The 22,417-nt window shown below is 50.0% G+C and overlaps 2 protein-coding genes across 4 annotated transcripts; both read right to left on the bottom strand.

Annotated features, from left to right (window-relative positions):
- Window positions 1-2,505: 2,505 nt before the first annotated feature.
- On the bottom strand, window positions 2,506-7,616 carry HEMGN (hemogen). Its single transcript, XM_018085899.1, has 4 exons — window positions 7,477-7,616; window positions 4,970-5,063; window positions 4,320-4,621; window positions 2,506-3,177 (listed from the first exon to the last, which is right to left on the bottom strand). The coding sequence occupies exons 1-4, from the start codon at window positions 7,556-7,558 to the stop codon at window positions 3,068-3,070; spliced, it is 588 nt and encodes a 195-aa protein (XP_017941388.1). The 5' UTR covers window positions 7,559-7,616; the 3' UTR covers window positions 2,506-3,067.
- A 6,003-nt stretch (window positions 7,617-13,619) lies between these two features.
- Window positions 13,620-20,129, bottom strand: SPINK4 (serine peptidase inhibitor, Kazal type 4). Of its 3 annotated transcripts, XM_018085934.1 has the most exons (5): window positions 17,027-17,096; window positions 16,021-16,055; window positions 15,592-15,704; window positions 14,801-14,888; window positions 13,620-13,742 (listed from the first exon to the last, which is right to left on the bottom strand). In XM_018085934.1, exons 1-4 carry the CDS (start codon window positions 17,094-17,096, stop codon window positions 14,834-14,836), a joined length of 273 nt encoding a protein of 90 aa, XP_017941423.1. In that variant the 3' UTR covers window positions 13,620-13,742; window positions 14,801-14,833. The 3 variants fall into 3 exon arrangements, with proteins under 3 accessions (XP_017941423.1, XP_017941424.1, XP_008921563.2); XM_018085935.1 differs by lacking the exons at window positions 13,620-13,742; window positions 17,027-17,096 and adding an exon at window positions 20,071-20,129 and having other exon boundaries at window positions 14,715-14,888; XM_008923315.2 differs by lacking the exon at window positions 13,620-13,742 and having other exon boundaries at window positions 14,715-14,888.
- Between the last annotated feature and the right edge of the window lie 2,288 nt (window positions 20,130-22,417).

Genomic DNA, 22,417 nt, shown 5'->3' with positions numbered 1-22,417 from the left:
CAGGACCCATGGCCCTGAGATAAGCTCACAGCAGCATGTTCAGCCCTGCCCAGCTGACATTAACCAACATCAAGCTGAACCTCACAAGTGAGGAGACAACCACAGTGGTCATGTCCACTACACATCACAACATGCCTTGGTTTTGTGCCTCAGGAAGCAGGATAGAGCATCCTGGAAGAGCCTCAGGCAGCCCTGTCGCCATATAGCACAGCAAGGATCACTGTGTCAGGCACTTACCTGGCTCCCTGTGCTGGCCCCATGGCTCAGCATCCATTTCCCTGCACCCATCACCTGCTCTTCATCATCAAGAAGGCTACAGTCAAAGTTCTCTGACCTCCCCCAGCCTTCCCCTTCATGGCAGACCCAGATCATAGTTGTCATCCCAGAGGGTGAACATTTCTTTTGTCTGACACTCTATTAATGGCCCTGGGTAAAGACATCTCTCTTGGACTCAGGAAGGAGGGAAGGGAGGGAGAGGCTGATTTGTTGCATCAGCAAAACAGCAACTTCACTCCTCTAGACACATCCACCCTCGCCAGCCTATCCCCAGCTCTATTCAGGCAGCAGGGCCTACCTCAGAGATACATGTAGACCCCCATGTGTCCAGCTTCACACCTGAACTCCATCCTTATGAGCAAGAGCTCTGTTATATGTCCTCTCATCAGAGAAGGAAGCAGTGCATGGTGAGTGAAAGTGCTGATAAGGATGGCTTTATCTTTTCTCTGATAAGATTTATTGTTTGCGGGCACACCTTTTCTTAATGTCTGCCAAACAAGCCAGTCAGGTAAAGAGCATGTGTGAAAGTGTGCGGTTCCTGGAACGATTCCAAGACTTCCTGGACATCAAAGGCATCTCCACAGAGATAGACAGAGATGTTTTCTCTGGTTCCTGCACACCTCTGGCCACAGGGAGCTCTCCAGCCCCTGCAGTGCAAGGGTTGGCACTGCTGCCCACATGTATTTCAGCAGTGAGTGTTGCTCTGTGTTCACGGAGACCTCACTCTGACAGACCTTTACCACCTCCTGCAGCTCCTCTTCACATTGGAGAAGGTGGAATATAGGATTTTTGTGCCCTCCCTAATTGATGTGAGCTGTAAGATGAGTCTAAAACCTCCCAGAAGTTTCTTCTCCCCAAAATCTAAGGAGCTTTGGGAACCAGGAGAGTCTAAATGTCTGCAGATGTGGATTGGGCAGTGTGGCTGATTCCCCCTTCCTGTGAGCACTGCGGAGGACTGGAGAGCTGGGAAGAGCCACTGGCTCTTGCTGGTCCCCACCAGGTGGGGCTCCAGCAGGTGGAAGGGTCTCCTGGCCTGACTGGCAGCAGCCACAGCCCAGCCCACCTGTGGTGTGGGCACCACACTCGCAGGAGGACCCCAGCACCACTTTTGTGACGGTGTTCAACCCTATCATGACCTCCTGCCTGTGGTTCCACCTCAGGCCAGTGCAGCCTCAGCTGCCTTCACCCAGTGCCTTGGACTAGGATCAGCATACCTCCCAGCCACAAGCTCCCTCCATGCTGCAGGGTTCCCACAAGGCCCCCCTGTTGTACCTTACCTGTCTGGGGTTGCAGATGAGGTTTGGGTGGCTCATGGCAGAAGGTGAGAGATCTTGCTCTGCTCCCACCAGTATCAGTTACTCAAAGAGAGAGTGAAACCTTTTGTTAGCTGGTACGTCTGTGGAGACCAAAACAGTGCCAAGATACCTGTGTAGGGGGACCCATCCCTCCAGGAGCTGCCCATAGGGAGTGGGTTGCATATGCTTGGTTGCGGAGCTGCTGGATGCTTTCTGCTTTGCCACCCACCAGGTGCTGTAGAGCTTCTGGCAGTGTATCTGCAGAGGTCATCCCAGGATTCCAGCGTGGAGAGGCTGTGCTAAGAGCTGGTGAGCACTTGCCCCTCATGTGACATCCCTGGGAGCAGAGCAGGGGTGGGAGTCAAGGGTGTCCATCCTGTCACTGGAGAGGCTGTTACTGGTGTCACCAGTGAGCCGTCACACGTGCCGTGATGCAGAGCCTGGAGAGCTCTGGGACAGCAGCATCAACATCTCTGGAGCCAATAAAAAATCCCCCAAATCGAGAGTGATCTCAGGGCCTGGCCAGCCCTGTGCTCTGGGAGACAGGCCCTTGGTAAGTCAGGTAATGGCAATATGACCTCCACTCCACCTCAAGAGGAGAAGGACCCTCTGTGTCAGGACATTACAGGAATGTAAGAGAACCATTTTCCCTGCCCTGCACACAAGCAAAGACCCCAAGACCCAAAACGTGGGGAAAGGGAGGATGCCCCATTCCTTCCCGGCTTCAGGAAAAGTCCTATTTGCATGACTGGGGAGCCAGGAACACAGTGGCTGTACAGAGTGGTTCCTCTCTTTGCCCCAAATGGCATTTCCTTGACAAACGTGTATGATTCAGCCAAGTTTCAGCTGTTTTTAACCATCTTTTGTTCTCCTTACATGGTGGCTCAGAAAGGTCAAAGTGAAGCTGCCCAGAAACTGAAAACAAAAAGCATTCCAGGCTTTAGTAAAACAATTTTATTGTTTTTTGCAGAGGAAAACTGACCTTGAGAAAGACCTTCAGAGTGAAAATAGAAGCAGAAAGGGATGTATGGCTTCAGGGATACAGGAAAAAGCCCAAGGTGTGCAGCTCCAGCTGACTAAAAATTATACTGGGTTTCAGGTTTGCAGTGCCACTCACATTTATGCAAATCAGAAATGGCTTTCAGAAGGATGGATGCTGGACTGTATGCTTAACCTGTGCTGTGGCAGGACACCATGAAGCTTTCTGTGGGCCTGAATGAGACAACCTGTCTGCAGAGAGAGCAGGGGGCTCATAAGCCACAGGCAGCAGGCAACTCCCAAAGGACTGCCTCTGTACAGTCGACCACACTGTAACCTGAAAGAGTCACAGAAAGCAGAGTGACAAGGAGAATGTGGGCTTTATGACTAATGAGAAAGAAGCTGCTGCAGTATTCATCAGAGTTTGTGAGGCAGGAGTCAAAATAAGTAAAATCCCCAAACAATCAGAAAATCAATACAGATCATTGTGCCTAGGCTTCGTGAATGAAGATTTGTGATTAATACAGAACATGTGTGTTGAATTCGTTATCCTGGTGGTCGTTTTCCAGAGGAGTATTGAAATCTTCCAGTATTTCTGCTTCTGTTGGTTTCACCACCTCCTCTTCACCTGTAATGCATGTAAGATCATTTCATACTGGGGTCTCTCATGTGTTTTCCCTCTGTCCCATGCTAAAGCCCCCAAGGCCAGTCTCCTGTAACTGCATGTTTGGTAGCTCCAGATGGACTGCCTGCTTTTCAAAGGCAGTCTCAGTTGTGGAGTGGAGTTGGAGTGGGTAAAGCCCTGGTGGGTTTAAAGGCAGGAGGCAAATAAACATAAGCCTGATGGTTGCCCATTTCAAGACTTCTGGGCTGGAAGCTGCACTGGTGTGATGTGCCACAGTCAGCCCCAGGCCTCAGGAGGCAGAATGGAAGTTTTCTGTGGCACTGAGGGCACTGTATGCCTTGCAGCAAGAGGCCTTTTCTTCCCTGCTGGCACAGACATTGCTAGGAATGTAGTAATTGGGGGTCAGAGGATGCTCACCTCCTCTGAAGCAGATCCTAGGTTTTCCTGGTTATGAAGCAACCTGCATACTGGGCCCACTGGCTGCTGTAAGTAAATGTGCTCTACACTTAACAAAGCCAGATCTGGGAGCAACTCCTGCTACATTAGCTGTAAATGGATTTCTCGAGCCCAGACACCAGTCTGCCACTCAGACCAGCTTAGTGCCCTCCATGCCTCAGTCCTGGCAGGATTTGAAGGTGTAGTTGCCTGTAGACACCTGCCCCTTGCCCTAGTGCCCACCCTTCCCACCACCCCAGTGTCCATCCTGAAACTGGGTGGACTGTGGACAGAGCATGCCCAGACTTTGGCTTTCTCTGACCAGCTCTGACCTCAAGAAACAGCATCTTCTCTACACAGCATCTCTGCCCTAACGTGGCTCTTGGCAGAGCCACAGAAGTGTTCTTAGGACAAGGAGCTATTAATTAGAGCCAGGGACCGCAGACCCCATCCCAATGACTCTACTGACAATAGTAGACTTTTTGTCTCTCCCTGTGACTTAGAGAGCACAATCTGTCCCCCCAGCCCCAACATGCCCCCCACCCTTTCACAGCTACCCAAGTAACGTTTGGTGGGGAAGGAGCCCATGCCCTAGAAGTGCTGTGGAATGATTGTTGATGGGGTGGGCAACCTTGGCTGACAGTTCTCCAGAGGCAGCACTGTACTGCCTCCCGAGCCACCATAGGGTCAGCAGCTCTGTGGCAACTCACCTGCAGGATCCAAGCTCCTGGCTGCTGGCTCCTCTTCCACTGCTACTGGTTGCATCCCACTGACTGGGTTGTGGATGGTCAGCATGGGCAGCTGTTCTTGGTACACTGGTTCAGGCAGTGCTGGCTCAGAGTGCACTGGTTCAGGCAGTGCTGGCTCAGAGTGCACTGGTTCAGCCTCCTCCTGCAGCTCAGGCTGGGGGTCTGTGGTTGGTTCCGGGTCTAGGGTGGCCTTCACCTCTGGCTGACGGCCCCGTCCTCTTTTGGCTCCTCTGCCTCTCTTTTGCTGTTGGTTCTTATGCACCCTGCCAGGGGGTTTCACATGGGTGAAGACTTGGGAGTAGGGCAGAGGACTTTCCCTCCTGAGCCTGGCATGACAGCCGTCTGGGGCTGCACCGGTGGGCAAGAGCTTGCGCATCAAATTTTTCACCAGCCCCACACTTTTTTTGAGGTTTGCTTGCCAGCCAACCAGCCACCTACATAATCCACGCCCCCCATTAATCACTGTCTCCCAGCTGCTGGCTGCAGGTCACCTTTCCCCGCTGCAGACTGATGGCTCTGTCCTTGGGTGAAGATGTAGAGTCTGGGCTGCCATGCTTGGACTCAGGTTAAGTGCACCACAAAAACAATTCCAAACCAAAAACAAGATTTACCTCAGAACCCACTGAGTCGAATCTTTCTCCAGGGCTTCTGCTTTTCTTTTTCTGAGCAGCTCCCGGTCCCTCAAGCGGTGCGTTATGATGACATCTGCAGGGATAAATTGAGTGCTAATATGATATTCTGACCAAGGGCACAATTTGATCCTTCCCTGCCCAGTGCTAGAGCACTGATGCAAGGGGCCATGCTTTTTTTGGGTTTTGATACAAAACTGCTTGGGTGCTATACTTCCAGCATAGCCTCAGTGGGGAGGATCTGATGACACAGCACCCAAATCTCCCAGGCTCCTAGCTGCAAATTGCTCTAAATTTCTATCTAGTTGCAATTTTCATCCTGGTGCTGCAGTCTTGGGGTGACCCTTGTCCAACCTACTCCCCTACTGTATTGGGACCTGATGGAAGCATGGGGCAGGCTTCCTGTACCACAAAGGGAAGTGTGAAATCCTTTGGTCAGACATCACTACAGACTGCAAGATAATTCTTCATGTTTGCTCCATTGTTACCCTTTTTCCCAGGCAGCTGCAACTGGCCACTGCTGAACATAAGATGCTTATCTAACTAACTAAGGAGAGCCTTGGGTGGAAGAACAGCCAGTCCTACAACGTAGGAGCAGCTCTGTGAGGGAGAGAGCGTGAGCCAGAGGCACAGCCTCCCCCTACACAGCTGCTCATGTGTATTAGGCTGAGACCCTGTAGACCAGACCGAAAGAGACCAGAGACCAAGACAGGGCTAGTACACTCTGCTGGAGGTGAGAAGACTGGTCCCAAAGACCACACAAACAGCCCCAAGATGGATTGCAGAAGACCATGGCAAAGCTGAAGAAAGACTAACTGATATGAGAAAGCTCCAATGCTGGCTTTACCATTTGGCCAAGATGTGCAGGTTACCTACAGCCACCAGCAGAGAGGAGCACCCCCCAGATCCCAGTCACCCTGTGACATGCCTTCCTAGGCCAAGCTGAGCTGTGCTCATTTCACTGACTACAAAGGGCTCCAAATGGCTTCCTAAGGCAAAGACCAGCCTGGTGAACAGTCTGAACTTCACCTCTCCATGTCTTTGCTCTAACAGACAGCATCTCTGATGATGTGGCAATAGGTCCTATGGTTTCTGATCCAGTCAGCTTGAGTTTTCTAGCTTGGACTCCAAGCTATAATAATAAAAACCTGGCTCAAATCAAGTAGCATGAGATCAATCCCATGAGACAAAGGGCAATACCACTTCACTGACACCTGGAGGGAGAGGAAATTCTTCCCACCTGTATACTGAAGAGATCACAAAAGAATTGATTTTTATAGTTTCAACAAAACCCACACAATGAAAAAGCAAAACTGTGACCTGCTTCTTTTAGATGTAATCAGATCCATCTCTTTTCACAAAAAGCCTCAGCTCACACTAAAGTATTAGATCAAATCAGTGAAAATGGTCATTTTGTCATTCCCTTGATCAGACGGGAGAATTGGCAAGATGAAAAGGACTTCCGAGGCTGAGCTGGAACTATAGCTCTTTTATCCCAGGTGCCTGTTACATGCAAGAAAAACTGTAGTCCAGGACAGAAAAAAGCAAAACTGACAGCAGGAGCCAGCCTCTACCCAAAGTAGATCTTTACACAAGACACTTCTGATAATTAATTATAATCTTGCAGAAATTTAACTTGGAAAAGATTTATATTCATCTCTGTGCCATCAAAGCAGAGTCAACTTTAACATTACATCATACTGTCCAGGACCCTGTCCAGGGAAGTTGAGAGTAACTCAAAGAGAAATGGGAGGTTTTTCCGCAACATAAAGCAGTATCAGAGGCAGTAGTGCTCAGCCAGCAGGAGATGGCTCTGCCATCCACATAGCAAAACTCAGGAAGCTTCCAGGGAAGATGAGGTTACAAGTTGCAGTAGCAGCACCTGCAGAGGGCTTCAGTTCAGCTGCTGAAGTCTGTAATCCCTTGCACATCCCATTTGCAGCCAAGGTAACTTTCTTTTCCCTTCGAAATGTATTGTGAGCTGTAAAAGCATTTTTAGCTGCTTGTAATCAGTCTCTCTCCCAGGCCTTTCTAAGCAAACACCCCTCATTAATTTCTAACTGGTCCAAGAAAGCACTCCCACAAGAGCTCCAAAGCTGTCCGTCACCTGCCAGCACTAGGCAGGAAAGATCACAGTAAAACATACCCATCCTGATGAAAAATTGTTCACTAGAAGACACAAAGGCACAGAGATTAAATGAAAAGAAAAAAAATCAAGCTATAAGAACGATGAGACAGTATTGCCAGTCTGCAGACAATTTATTGATGCTGCCTGAGGGACTTAGAGTTGAAAAGCCTTTACATGTGTTTCTGCCTTTGTGATCTGAAACCTAACATGTAAAAAGACACGTATACTTGCAGTTAAATGTGCATCCTCCACCCCCAGGTGTAAACTAGTAATTGTTAGCTCCTATTTTCGAAACCACTGGTGACGAAGATAATTCTCTCCTCTCTCCAAAAACTTAAGTTAGGAATGGTCTCATCATTACCTGGCACAGCATACTCCTCACGGGCTGCAGAGCGTGGCAGGGAAGAATCCGGAGAAGGATGGTCTTTGCTTAAACTCTCCATTGCTCTTTGCAGTTTTAAACAGTAAGCAGCTTAGTTCCCTGGAGAAGGCATCTGGAGATACTGGTGCAGCATAAAGAGAGCTTGAAAAAAATGCAGACTGCCCGCCCTAAACCTCTTATCTGTCCAGGCCACTGGGAGGGTAATAATATTCTTCTTATCAGAGTGCAAAGGTGTGAAAGTCTCTATCCAGGATCTACTCTGTGGATTGCAAAACATGTTAGTGCTTTTATACTGCAAATAAATCCACTTTGGATAGGAAATTTACACTCACTGTTGCTAAATTGTGACTCAAATGCTCTCCTTTATGGTGGACAGATGTTGCATGGCAGGCCAGGATGCAGCATTGCCTCACTGCTGGTTTCCAGAATGAGATGCAAGGAGGTGTTGTTAGTCCTTGAGGACCCTTTGAGAAGTCTGAAATGGGATGTATGCTGTCTGAAAGGTGTTTGCATAGGACCCTGGAAGTGCTGGAAAGGGACATCCTTCAGCTCCCCTCGTAGGACTGTCTGCTGCAGGAGGTCAGGACAGCTGGGTTGTCATATTCTTTGGAAACCCCCAAGGACAGAGACTGCCAAAGTCATGTTACCTGTCCAAGGTCTACACCACCTTCCTGGGAAATCCAGACAGAATCTGTGCATGTTGAGGACTTCCCAATGACTTGCTGTTCCAGTGGATTGAGGCTGTGAGCAAAGCACTTCACTCACGAAGGAGGATGGCAGCCCCAGTGGAAACAGTGGGAAGACCCAGCTGGCCCCTTGCTCCCACAGGATGATTTCCTTTAGCAGTTGTTCCTAGCTCCCTGTTGCCCATCTCAGCCTCAGGCCTGCACAGCATGCAGCCTCATGCAACCTCTGTAGGACCATCTGCAGGGCCAGGACAGCTGCCAAGGAGAAGCTTCTGCTTGGTACAATAGCTTTGGTGCCGAGAGCCTGTTCCCTGTTCTGTGGGAATGGCCAGGCCCTCAGGTCAGTGCATGTGAGATGAGGTAGCAGTCCTGGCCTCCCCTGAAAACTGCCTTCAAAGTTTCTCACATCAGGATAGCACAGAAAGGCTTAAGATTATAGTGTGTATAACAACTCTGATGGACCACAGACACCTCTTTACCCAGCTTCTAATGCAGTCAGTGCCAGGGTATTTGGGATTCAGCTTCTACCAACAGTTTTCTCCATGAGACACTCACCTACTTATGCACTGCTGAGGTGCTTGTGCTCCTAATCCCTTCCCTCCCTGCCCCCCATGAACTCAAAGTGGCTCAAAAGTTGGTGGAAGAACCTGACAGTGTTCTTGTACCCCCAGGTCCTCTGGGAATTGCCTGCCTTTCACAGCAGGGATGATCCCAGCTCCTTGAACAGTCCCAAGACTTGCCCTGAAGCAGAGCAGCTCCTCAGGGAAGAGCCAATCTGGCCTGCCTCCAGTCTCTGCCAGTCTTTTTTATTTTTAATGAACATCATTTGCTCTCAGCAGCATCTCTCTCTAGGTCCCTGGAAACTCCAAGGCTTGAAACTTCATGCCTGTGGGCGTCTTAAGATGTAACCCTGGGGGTCCAAGGTCATCTCTGCTGCCTTTCTGCTTATCCCGAGTTACCACTTCGCTCCAGGGCTCCTGCCCTCTGTCCACTACAGATTACATGGTACCTCCACAGAGGTGGGGTAGGTCTAACAGCCCCAAAAGAAGCAGCAGGGTGGTGGCAGCAGAGCAGACATGGGAACGCTCTGATATGGGAGGGTGGGCCAGGAACATGGATGGCATAAGGAGATGTGAGGCTTCCAAGTCATTCAGAGTAGTTTCTTGTAGCTCAGTCATAAACAAAGGCATGGTGTCCCAAGCTGGTGGAGGTGTCCTTGTTCCAGCACTGTGTGAGGCTGCACAGCCCTGGGGCCACCCTGGTCATGCAGACATCAGAAAACTGTATCCTTCAGGATGCTTTACTGTGCAAAGGCATTGCTTGTGGAGAAGAGAAACATCAGACCTTGAACATTGTGTTCCTTTCTAGGTCCCTCACTACCACAAAGATATAGAATCATAGATTATGCTGAGTTGGAAGGGACACATCAGGATCATCAAGTCCAACTCTTGGCCCTGCACAGAACGCCAGAAGAATCCCACCATGTGCCTGAAAGTGTTGTCCAAATGCTTCTTGAACTCTGGCAGGCCTGGTGCTGTGACCACTTTCCTGGGGAGCCAGTTCCAGTGACCAACCAGCCTCTGGGTGAAAAACCTTTTTATAATATCCAACCTAAACCTCCCCTGACTCAGCTTCACCTCATTTCCTCAAGTCCTGTTACTGGTCACAAGAGTGAAGAGATCCGTACCTAGCCCTCCTCTTCCCCTCATGAGAATGTTGAAAACCTCAGTGAAGTCTCCCCTCAGTCTCCTCTTCTCCAAGCTGAACAAACCAAGTGCCCTCAGTCACTCCTCACACAGCTTCCCCTCCAGACCCTTCATCACGGCCCTCCTTTGGACACTCTCTAATGGCTTAATATCTTTCTTATATTGCAGTGCCCCAAACTGCACACAATATTCAAGGTGAGGCTGCCCCAGGTCAGAGCAGAGCAGGACAATCCCCTCCCTTGACCGGCTGGTGATGCTTTGCCTGATGCCCCCAGGACAGGGTTGGCCCTCCTGCCTGCCAGGACTCTGCTGACTCAAATTCAACTTGCCATCAACCAGGACCCCCAGGTCCCTTTCCACAGTGCTGCTCTCCAGCCTCTCATCCCTCAGTCTATACACACAGCCAGGGTTTCCCTGTCCCAGGTGCAGAAATTGTGACACTGGAGTGTGTTCAAAGGAGAGCAACGAAGCTGGTAAAGGGTCTAGAAAACAAGTCCTGTGAGGCTAAAGGAGCTGTGGGTGTTTAGCTTGATGGAAAGGAACCTGAGGGGAGATCTTATTGCTCTGTACAGCTACCTGAAAGTAGATTTTAGACAGGTGGTGGTCCATCTCTTCTGCCAAATAACAAGAGGAAATGACCCCATATTGCTCTGGGGGAGGTTTAGATTGGGTATCAGGAGAAAGTTCTTCCCTGAAAGGGCTGTTAAACACTGGAACAGGCCGCCCAGGGCAGTGGTGGACTCACCATCCCTGGAAGTATTTAAAAGACATGTAGATGTGGTGCTTAGGGACATGGTTTAGTGCTGTATATGACAGTGCTGGATTAGTGGTTGGATTTCATCTTAAGGGCCTTTTCCAACCTAAATGATTCTATGATTCTACATTTTGGGCTGCTTGCAGGTGATATGAAACATGGAAGAAAGGGTGGAAATCCCTGTGTGTTTCACTGCTCCACGGGAACTGGGTGCGTGCTCAGACCGTGGCTAACTCAGCTTCTCACACCCATCGTCTACTCAGTCACTCCGAAGCCTGGCGAGGTCTGATAAGTGACTCTTGACTCAGCAAAATATTGCTGATGATACTGCAGAGCTGGTGCTGTGAATGTTTCTCCGTTCTCCATCTTCTACCCTGAAGGGAGCACTTGTACAAGAAAGAGCCACTGTGCCCCCAGAGTCTTTAGAGGTGTTTAGTGGAAAACACTAAAATCTTACAGAGCTTGTGCTTGCATCTCTCGGGAATGAACTCTCTGTAAGAGATTTGTCTCTTGTGTGTAACTTACTTTAAATCCCAAGGAAGTGATTTTATTATCCCATGGGAAGGCTTTGAAAATGGTTAAAAACGTAGAGATTACAGACCCCACTGCCTAGTTTTGAGTTATCTATGCTCTGAAGAAGAGGTACTGAGAGGCAGAGTCTCACCCACAATGGCACTGGGCTCATTTTAGAGCCCAGCACTGCCTCCCTGTGCCTCCCTGTGCCCCACCAGCACCAGCAATGCAGTGATGTCTTCTTCATCAGAGTTCCTGAGCAGATGTGGCCAAAGCTGCCTCCCCTTTGTTATGAATGAATTTGTGAAACTAAGTTAAACTTTCTGGCCAGTCTTGGTTGCGTGAACTGTTGCAGCTGGACACTTTACAGTGTGCCAGATACTGCCTCCCTCCCCTTTCACTCCACATTTCAGTTCATCTGGCCCTAGACCACCTCCACTGGTGCATCCAGTTTTTAAACAAGGACCTGGAAGAGTTCAGCTGGGTGTTCAGCAACCTGAGCATCTCCAGCGTCACAGACTCCTCAAGTGTCACTGGAGCTGCTTGGTAGGGGAACACCCACAACCTTGGGTACATCTCACCATTGCCAGTCCATGACATAGCTTTCAAAAGTTTTGTCCAAGGGACAACTGGACCTAGGACTGGATCCTGCCACTGGGCCTCTCTCCTGACGCTGGTGGAACTGCTGTCACTGTAGACCTGACAACACCAGGCTTTGGATCTATGTATAAGTCAAAGGTCTCATGACCCTCCAGTGTATCTCTCTTTCCCCTATCTGGCTACTGCGAGGCAATATCCAGAGACCCAAATATCCCTCCCTGCAGTCATGGGTGCAGCCCTGAGCCCAGGGTTATCTGAGGGATCAACGTGGGCAGCTGGGGAAGCTACACCACTGCCACCCTAGCACACTATCAGGGCATTTCTTCTACTTTTATCTGACAAACTTGCAGGCTTGTCCTTCACTCCCTGACTTCAGGCACATTTGGAGGCAACTTGCCTGGTTGCAACACACTTCTCTGGGAGCCCAACTACCAGTTGCTCTGTGTGGCAAACTATGGTGCTTGTGAAAACAGATAATCCCTTCCTCTTCCTGCCTTGATTGAAGCATCAAAAGATGGGAAACAGGTGGATAAATTGAACAGGCAAAACTGTATGCAGAAGTGCAAATCCACATTCATACCCTTTGGCACAGATCAGGGCATTGCAGGCATTTTGCTGTCCATCAGCTGCCTCCTGAGCCTCACCTGACCTTGCCAGCCACAGCTCTACCAGTCTTCAGAGTCAGGCTCTCTGCACCAGGCTAGTCTTGCACAGGCCCTGAGGTCTGTGGTGGCGTTAAACCATTCCCACCATCCTCCCCTTGCTCTGCAGCTTGCTTTTGAGCCATGTGAAATAAACAGGCAAATCCACCAGTCCCTGGGGAGGACTGGTACCTCTGAATTCGCTGTGTGTAGAGTCAACACTGACACTGTCCTGTGGCTGCCCATGCTCTAACCTTGCAGGTCTGACCTATAAGTGTGTGCTTTAGTTCTGCAGTTTCTGAATAAACACTCCACGTTGTGCTGGAGGCATGTGGTTTCCCTCTTCAGAAGAGCCTCTGGATTGTTTGTGTTGTTTTTTCCTAGCCTCTGCACATAAATAGATGTGGCTCTCAGGGAATACGAGAAGGGCTGCAGCCACTCTGCCTGTGCAGCTTGAGCCATGGCATGGGGCTGAGATACTGGTGACCTCCAGCCACCCCAGGAGGAGAATGGGTCCCAGTCATGCACCATGCTAAGCTGGGCATAACCTTCCCTTAAGCCCTGGCAGAAAGCTGGGATAGAGCTGCCCAAATACATCCTGCCTGTGGCTGGGTTGGCAGCAGCAGGAGCAGAAAACCCCAGGACAGAAGTGAGCCATACATTTGTGTTGTTCACCGTGGAAGTGTTTTGGGGGTCATAACCCCACCAAAGCCCTTCCCTGTGGTGCACAGGAGACACCAAGGTCTGCAGAGAAGACCTGGCAATGCAGAGAGCAGCACACAGCAGAGCACCTCTCCCTTGCTACCAGAGGACAGAAAAGGGAAAAGCAGGCTTGCAGAGCCTCAGGGCAAATGAGCAAGTGGTGTAACAGCAGCACCCATGGATGGCTGGGCAAGCTGTGTCCCCTCCTCTGCAGAAGTGGAAAGGGTCCAGGAAAGGACAACAGGGACGGTCAAAGCTTTTAAAACAACCCTGAGCCAGGCTAGGACTTCTTAGCCTGGTAAAGAACTTTTTAAGGAGAGAAAACTTTTGATGACAGCAGCTGCCTCTGGGACAAAAAATGGTGGATGCAATCCATTTGACTGAGCATGGCTGTTTTATGCTCCTCAATACTATTTCCTGGTTCAGCATTAAATCTGTCAGCAATGGCTTTGTTGTGCATTATGGTGCTGCAGTGTCCCATCTGGTGGCTCCAGCAAAGTGCAGAACTGGGTGAGGGGATGAATTCCAGCTGATCAAGCACAGTAGCCATGACACTGGCAGAGCTCCCAGACTTGCAGAATGGTCACTGACTTCAGGGAGCTCACTTGACCATATGATGCACCCCGTATTCTTACTCAGATGCCTGCAAATAAGAGGTGTACAGTATACAATTATAGTATAGTAGCAAGTCAGAGCAGCATGATCTCCTGTGGGTGAGGACAGGCCTATCCTTGGAGGGTGTCAGTTCACACTGAAACACTCTTCAAAGCTGGTCTGTAATCTCAGCCAGTAATTCTGTAGAAATATATCTGGTGCAGGACTGAACTGAATTCAGGAGACAAGTCCTGGATTAGTCAGTGTCCTCTGATAGCTGCCACTATGAGCAAAGAGGGCCCCTTGCACACCCAAGGTGTACAACCTCATTACAAGTATTTTGTGAAAGGTGAGTTGTGGACCATGTGGTAGAAGTGGAAGATGAAAGAGCAGAGGGAGCCCCAGAGACTGCTGATGCACACTGACACTGTTACCCTGGTGGGACTGAGCCCTGCCACAGTCTCAAAGATGGCCCTGACACCAGGAGCAACCAAGACCTGAAATTTGTTCAGTTTGAAGGTTGCTCTCAAGTGCTGGAGCAGAGATCTGGGGTCTCTTGTGTTCAGCTTCTCCACTCAAGCTCTTTCCATGCCCCCATGTATTATCTGAGCTGATTGGTATGTGAAAGCCTTTTGGATAAAAAGCTGAATAACATCTAATATGAGAAGTGCAGATGTTACTATTTTCAATTTACATCACCTCTGGAAGCAGTGAAGCAGTTTACTAGTGAGCCAGGGAGACATCTTCTCTCATCCTGAAAAAACTTTACTTTCCCTTTGCGAAATTGCCTCCTACAGAAAAAAACCTGCACTTGTCCAGCACTGTCTTCACAAGGATTTGTGTTTTTCTTGCTGCTTCTCCATGGCTTTTCTCACAGTAATGTGAGTGAGGTAATGTGCAGAACACCCTGTTTTGTGATGTGGATTTGAAATTAATGTTTTGACTACACTTTTATCAGCCCTTTATGGGAACTGGCTTGTCGTGTTTTCCCTCAGCCTTGCACAAAAAAGTGCTGTTTAAATAAGATTGTACATGTTATTTTTTATTATTTACCATAGCTAATGTAAGTGTCCAATCAGCACAGAGCACACAGGATCAATTAATCACCTGTTTCTAGGTTCAGGAAAGCTATCAGAAAGCTCAGGTATTTTGACACTCCCCATCTTTCAGAATCCGGATGTCTTGCCTGGTTTTCCTAAAATAATACAGGAAAAAAGAGTAAGAGATAAAAAAAATACTTTGCGAGTCACACTTTGGCTGCATTCCATCAAATGGAATGGAACTGACTATTACAAAATAGGCTTACTCATTTTCCTGTCTAAAAAGTTGAGGTCAAGTCATCCTGGCTCACAGATGTCCCCTCCCAGGGCCTGTGACACTTGTGGTGGGCCTCCAGCCCAGTCTGCTCACAGCAGGGCTGTCCCTAGTGTGAGGTTACAGTGGCCATGGCTCTGTCTGAGCCCTAACCACCACCCCACAAGAATGGAGACCCCCTCCTCACACCTCCATGGTGCACCACCCTCCTGGGGAAAAGGTTTTCCCTGCATCAACTTTTCATCCTCTTGGACCTGCTGCTTGTGGCTGTTGCCCCACGTTGTATATCACTTGCTACTACCAAGAAGAAGTGGCTCCATCCCATTTGCAATTGCAGGCTACTGCTAGATAACCCCAGGCCTCCCCTTCCCCAGACTAGCTGGGTGCAGCTCCACCAACTTCCTTGCAGCTTCGCTTGACAAGCTGGTTATCCGTCCCCCCTTGCAGCCCAACACACGGCTTGTGTTATTTGCCATGCAAGTGCAGTCTGCCATGATTTTCCCAGGCACGAATGACAGTATTTCACAACCGCCCAGATAGCCTAAATTAGACCCAGAAGGTCTCTGCCAAGGGCATGAGCTTACATTTGCTCCACACAGAGCTGGCATTCATTTGCATAGGTATTCCCATCGGTCCCACAGATAGGCAAGTACAGGAGGGGGCAGGCCTGCAGGTCAACCATGTCTGCACACACCGGCTTGAAAGGAGAAACGACAGCACACATTTCAGTGCCAGCAGGACCCATCTCTTCCTCTCACAATGCCCAGGCAGGAGCAAGTGCCACCGGCAACCTGGTTCCTTCTGCCCCAAATGGGGCAGGGCATGGCCACACAGGGAGCAGAGGCCACCACAGCCCTCAGTGGGACTTGCAGCCTGGGATTTGATGTGGGTTTGGTGCTGGAACACCAGTACCCCCGAGTCCGTGGATGATTGCTGGGAACAGTCTTTCTCCCAGGCACACCAGGCATATCCATCTCAAGCCACGAACAAGGAAAAAACCAGAAACCTCTTACCTTTCTCAGGCCACTCTCTTCATTCAGCTCTGCCCCTGAAATAGAGCAGAGACCCATGAGCATGGCACACCTGTGACTGATGGCAGAAGCACAAGTCATCAACTGAGGATCACATCCAAACCAAAGGGAAAGCAGTGTTGTGCAGAGCCCACTCAGGACCTGAATCAACTGTGTGGGTTTCATGAGGGGGAATCAGTTTGCTGCATGCCAGTCCCACTCCCCCTGCCAGCAGCACAGTACACAGCTTCCATCCACAGCTGCACTGGCTGGGGTAAAGCTGGAAACGGCTGTTCCTACCCACTAAACCATCTTCCAACAGCACTCTCTCCCAGTCTCTGGACCAGAAGTTCCACAGAGCATCCAACACATCTCAGGAAATGGGAAACCAGGCAGTAATGTATGGGGCATGGAGTATCCTCAGAAGGCTGGTGATGCTGCACAGCTGGACAATTGCAATCCCTAGGGAGAGCAGCATTCGGTGGTTCTTTCTTTTTCAGTCAGGCAGAGTAGTAGCAACAGTTCACAGCCCATCTGTGCCCATCTAAGGACATGAAGGCTCTCACACAGGTTGGTGCAGGATCACACCTACATACACCTAGGTAGCAGTGGCTTTCCAGTACCTACAAACAGGTGCTTTCCACAAGAATATGCTGAGCACATAGGGTTCTTGCAAGGACTTGCCAGTCTTCATGGAAGCAGGAACTACAGTAGCTGCCACCCCAGTGTATGTGCTGTCCTCCTAGGACCTGGTTCCTGTTCAAACTGTGAACTCTCCCTATCCCATCCCTCTCCCAGGTGCAATACAGCTGATGAACCAGCCTGCAATCCTTGCCCTGAACTGCTAATAAGGAAGGTACGGTGTGTTTGCTCCAGTCCTTCCTCACCATGCTGCCACTGGTTGTTTGCCCTCCTCACCTTCTCTCCAAACCAGAATTTCTGGATATTTCTTCCCTGTCACCCACTTTTGGTCCTTCTGCCATTCCCTCAAGCAGCAGAGCAGACTTACCGCCGGCAGCAACCAGAGTCACCACTGCTGCCACCACCACCACCACCACCACCAGATCCCTCACAGCCATGGCTGGTTCAGGCAGACACGCTCGGGCACCTCGCTCTGGCTGCCTTTATAAGGAAGGGCACCAGCTTATCTCAGGAGTGCTGGGAAAAGCAGCATTTTGATCTGTGCTGGTAGCAGCTGGACTGTACACCCAGAGGGATGGATTGCTTGGGCACTCTCGTGCAACTGATAAGCTTCCCCTGTGCCTCTTTCCAGCTTCAGGTGACAGCACTGGAGGCTGCTTTACAATCCCTTTGCACAGTTGTCAGAGTTGGGCAAGGCTGCTCTTCTCCACTTACCCCAGCCACCTTACTTCTGAGTGTATCTTGCCCAAACCATCCCTTTGCAGCTGCTATTCTTCATACATGACAGGTATCTCTGTTTGAGTGGTGAGACTGCCCATAGAAAAGCCCGGAAATTCAGGCTGATTTGGGTGGCGGTACTGTGGCCTGAGCATTATCCCATGAGATACAGCCAGCTGGATACTCAGCGGCCTCATGCACTGGGCAGGACCTCAGACACAACAGGAGGCCTGCCATCATGCTGCAGCAAGCCCACCTAGGTACTGGGTGGGATGGGACAGGCTGGGGGCACGGAGGGGCTGGAGGGAACAAAATTTGGCTGATTGGGAGCAGAGAGTTGCAAGTGCAGTCACTGCCTGTGCTTAGGGGAGCCACATAGTCAAAAGTGCTATGATACCTCACCACCTTGGTTGCAGCTGAGATGGACAGAGCAAAATTATTCAGTGTGTTGGAAGGGAGCTGTGTGCATGGGTACCCAGATCAAACACACAGAAGTGGCACACAGAGCACAGAGGAGACAGAGAGGCTGGAGAGGATCCTCAGTGGTAAGAGACACAGTCTTTTCAACACACATCACCACTCAAGAAGAGCCCAGCTGCTTTGCCTCCCAGACTGGATGCTTGATGCCAGTCCTTCTGTGTGAGCATCCTTATCATCTCTTTCTCAGAAACTGAATTTTCCACATCTGTCCCAGTCTTCCTTTCATGAAACAAAATCAGTTGGTGAAGGGTGAAGGAGGGGAAAGAGGACCACTGGGCATAAAGTCAGTGTTGACTAAAAAACTCCCTTGGGATAGACTTGCTGAGATGAGGTCTGGGCCAGAAGGGGCAAAGGGTCTCTCCTTCTGCATGGGAGCAGGTAGGATGTGCCATGTGTGCAAAGGGTGGACATGAGGTAGGTGTCCAGAAACCACCACAGAAACCACCAGCAGGCTTGGAGGGCTCCAGGCACACAGAGACCAAACATTTGAATTTGCTGAGGATCTGACTAAGACTGTGCTTAGGACATCTCTTCCCTACAGGAAGATACAGGCTGGCCTTGTCTGTCTGAGACAAAAGGGAACAGCTTGGTGAGCATCCCCCATAGCTAGAGAGGTGTGGGCCCTGCATGAGGCTGCTCATGTCCTTGCCACTGGGAGGCCCTTCCATATGCAACCCAGCAGGGCTGTGACCACGTTTTGGGAAGGGAGAAGGTGACCAGTTCAGGGTTCCTCTTGCAGAACCATTCCTCCACTCTGCCGAGGCAGCTGTGCACATGTTTCGTATTCCCTCTTCATGGAGTTTACACAGTTCAATAACCTTTGGCTTTTATTATTATTCCACTTTGGAAATCCCTCAACTAAAGTAAATATTTAACTGCATTAGCAGTTTTTCCTGAGGCACACGGGGTCCTGTTGGGCTTGTTTAGTCTAGTACAAGGGAGGCCAAGGGGGATCTGATAGCAGCCTACAACAGCTGAAAGGGAAGTTGATGGAGCCAATCTCTTCTTGGTAGTGCCAGATGATAGAATAAAAAGCAACTTCAGCCCTGAGATATTCAGGTGAGGGGTCAGGAAAGAAACCTTACCCCAGAGGGTGAACAACCCAAACCAGCAGGGAGGTGGGAGATCTCCATCCTCTGTGGGCCATATATAAAGCCACAGATGCCCTGACCAAACCCTGCTGCACACAAGGCTTGGAGGGTGAGCCCTGAAGGGCCCTGCCACCAGCATGCTGGGCCCATGGCACAAGCAGATGTCACTCTCCAGCACACATGCATGTATTTCCTTCGATTCCCGTCTTGCAGATCTGGTCCTAGCCAACACTCAGCTACATGGTCAACGTGGAGCCACCTCCTGCAAGCTGCTCCCACACCAACACACAGCACAGCCCTGGATGAGGGCTATCATGGGCCTTTACAGTCTTCTTCAAAATCTTTACTACCAAAACCCATACCCAATTGCTGATTGTAATGCCTCTGGTGGTGCTGCTGCAAAGAACCCTGCTGTGGCTCCAGTCCCAAGCAAAGCCTCGTTCTTTGGATCATGCCAGCAGCAGCACAGGAGCAACATGTTGGGGCTGTGCTGCTGGAACATAGTGTGTGCTCCAGATCACTCCCCTTGGATGGAGGGCAGCAGGAAATGTCTGTGTGCTCTCTGTGCTGGAGATCAGCAGCGCTGTGGAAAAGCTGTTGCCTGATATGAGGCTTGATCTTCCTCCACCTCGTTCCTCAGTGATATTGAAATGCCACTGCCTTCACAGAGCAAATTAAAATGACATGCTAAGAGATGACAAAGGGGAATCACCCCTTGCAAACTGGTTTTGTCTTTTCTGGCTTTTCTTTCTGTTGCAAGTACAAGCTTGAAACCCCTAACAAAAGTTCTGTCTCCTGTCCCTCTCGAAGAAGAGGTGGAGGAATTCTTCTTTGGGTAAGACAGGAGGTTTTCTAGTGGCTGCTTGCCCTCACATTGGCCAAGTGGCTCCAGCTGGCTCTGCCACATCCTCCCTGCACTTTTACCAGCAAGATGCGTACAAGGGGCAGGTATGAAGGTCCCAGTCTTGTCACCAGCAAGGCAGATAAACTGTGCTGGAGACACTGGCAACAAGGGAGGAGACTCCTGCTTCCACAACCAATCTCATCCTTGTTTGCTCGTGGCACTGCCCCTGCCTTTGTGCTTGTTCCCTTGGCACCCACCAGTCCATGTCCACGCACTGACCTGGGATCACTTGTAACATCATGAGCCCTTATCACACCTTCCCCCTCCCAGGAGACTGCGGCTCTGTTTGCAGGCTTTCCATCTGAGTGGGCACAGATGGCAGGAGTCCAAACTGGATTGCATCACATCACCCACGTCTGCGTGGTGGCCTTATCGGTGGCATGGCCTTGGTGTCGTCACCCCCCCCCCAGCACCTGCCATTTCCTTGCTGTTATCTGGTCTCTTTCCTGGATTTCATGGCTGGTTTTGGCCTTCCCACTTGCTGCATGCACACTGATATTTTAACTCCTGTTCTGCTGCTCCTCCCAGGCCTCTGGCATACCAGCAGACACCAGGATCATACAAATGTTGCAGTACCCTGAGAGCAGATGCTGCCTTGCTTGTAAAGCCCAAGCCCAGAGCCCACTATCTACCCTCCCGCTGCACAAAGGGGCAAGGCAAAAAGAGGAGGGCAAGTACCATGCTCATTTTCATCCTTAGTTTACTCCCTGCTTCCAGATGGCTTTTATAGAGAGGATAATAGTTGCTGCTCTGTCCCTCTGATCACTCTAAGGTCTCTCCATAAGTAAGAAGGACAAATTTGTTCTCCTTTGCACACAAGAAAACCCCAAAACAACCAACCAAACCAAAAATGAACCAACACCAGAGATGCAAGTGACCAGAGGTTTTCCTTTGGCTATACAGTGGAGCCAAACCCTCACATCTGAGATCACCCTCTGTAACTAGGGCAGGGATCAGCCATCAGCACTTCCCAGCAGTTTTGCCAGACTTTCTAGATTCAAACCACACCTTCAGCCACCTCACTCCTCTCTTTATTGCTGTGAGTAAATACTCCCATGTGTCAGGCAATGAGAAAGGCTCATTATTTCTCTGATGATAGAAAGATTTCCCTGTGATACTGTCAGCTGTGAGAACACAAGACAGGGTGACTACGTGGACTGATCCTGCCTGCTGACACTTTCACTGGATAAGGTCAGGGCCAAGGTGGCATCAGTCTGGAGAAGATTAGAGCTCCCACCAAGCCAGGCTGTACACTGGACCTCAGAAGTGCAACAGTTTAGGGGGAGCATCGATTGCACACCTTCTCCTCCTGCTTTTACTGCTGATGAAGCTTCTGTAGCTGGGCAGAAGTTGCTGCAGCTTGTCCTGATCCAAGGGCACCCGCCTCTCCTCTCTCTTGTGTTTACCTCTGCCTGTTTGGACCTCTGTACTGCAAGGCATGCTCTAAATTCATCTGTGGTCTGCAAATGCCCTGCAGCTTTTTGGCAGCTTAAGGATGGTGTTGAGTCGCTTTTTCTCACATGCTCACACAAGAGGATTGGGTGACCAAATCCTCAGTGGAGCAGATAAAACAGCAGAAAACCACAGGTTTACTTTTTGCCCAGCAAGTGCTTGGCACAGTGTACACCAAGCCACAGTGCTGGTGCCAGGGAGGGGATGAGGCTGTGTGCCTGGGATGGGTGGGCAGAGCTCCCTTGCTGCTGTGGGACTGTGCCCTCCTGCTCTGAGCTGACACAGATAACCTGGATGCTGGCAGCAGCAGTAGGTATATCGGCTGTTCCCAGCACACTGATGTTCAGTCTTGTTTATCTGGGAACTCACACCCACTGTAATTTACAAAAAAAAAAAAAAAAAAAAATCAGGTTTCCGAGTCTCTTTTTCCCTGGAGCTGGTTTCTGAATGAGCAAACCTGTACTGGGCCTCAGTCTTTTATACCTTCTGAGAACAGTATTGCTAATTGCATTTTGTGCAGGACTGGATACTGTCACCATCCTGCATGTAGCAGCACACTGGAGAAAAACAGGTAGCACATAATGCCAGCTCTCCTCTTCAAAGTGACAGCTCTTCTTGGTGAGTTTTTGTGGAGGAGGTCCCTTGACTTTTGCAGAAAAGGCCTGGTCTTCCCAGTCTGCCAGTTGCTAAAGGACCTGAAGGTACCCTAGGGTGAGCTGATGTGAAAAGGGACGTGATGTAAGAGAGTCAGGGAAGTCTTTCTGTTTCTCCTTGCATTTTGAGGGGATGTTGTTTGGTGATGCTGCATTTGCATGGATCTTTGGGAACAGTGTCGCCCAGTCATACCCGGCCAACTTTCCGAATTGCCACTGGTTAACATTCACACATCTCCACTTTCTCCTACATGTCCAAGGGTGCAGCATCCATCTGAAGAAGAATCAGGGAACAAAACACTCTCTAGTATGCTGTTTATCTGATGAATGTGCAGGCACACACACTGCTCAGCACTTTCCCATGAGCTAAATTGCCAGAGGAGGAAGATGCAGGTCTTCCACATAGACACTAAGAGCAGAAACGTGTGTCCTTGAGGTTGCCTGCTACTTGTGACTTCAGA

Source organism: Manacus vitellinus, unplaced genomic scaffold, assembly GCF_001715985.3.
Source record: "Manacus vitellinus isolate BGI_N305 unplaced genomic scaffold, ASM171598v3 scaffold_9_pilon, whole genome shotgun sequence".
In the NCBI taxonomy this organism is placed as follows: domain Eukaryota; kingdom Metazoa; phylum Chordata; class Aves; order Passeriformes; family Pipridae; genus Manacus; species Manacus vitellinus.
Note: the sequence above shows the minus strand (reverse complement) of the source record. Positions and strands in the feature narration are given on the sequence as shown.

Excerpts from the sequence above, each read along its gene's own strand:
- HEMGN (XM_018085899.1), bottom strand. The coding sequence starts at position 7,558 with ATGGAGAGTTTAAGCAAAGACCATCCTTCTCCGGATTCTTCCCTGCCA. Across the intron at positions 4,622-4,969 it reads TCGACTCAGTGGGTTCTGAG|GGTGCATAAGAACCAACAGC; the intron begins GTAAATCTTGTT and ends ACCCCCTGGCAG. Across the intron at positions 3,178-4,319 it reads CAGGAGCTTGGATCCTGCAG|GTGAAGAGGAGGTGGTGAAA; the intron begins GTGAGTTGCCAC and ends CATGCATTACAG.
- SPINK4 (XM_018085934.1), bottom strand. The coding sequence starts at position 17,096 with ATGGCTGTGAGGGATCTGGTGGTGGTGGTGGTGGTGGTGGCAGCAGTG. Across the intron at positions 15,705-16,020 it reads AAGAGAGTGGCCTGAGAAAG|CCGGTGTGTGCAGACATGGT; the intron begins GTAAGAGGTTTC and ends TCTCCTTTCAAG. Across the intron at positions 14,889-15,591 it reads CAGCTCTGTGTGGAGCAAAT|GAAAACCAGGCAAGACATCC; the intron begins GTAAGCTCATGC and ends GTATTATTTTAG.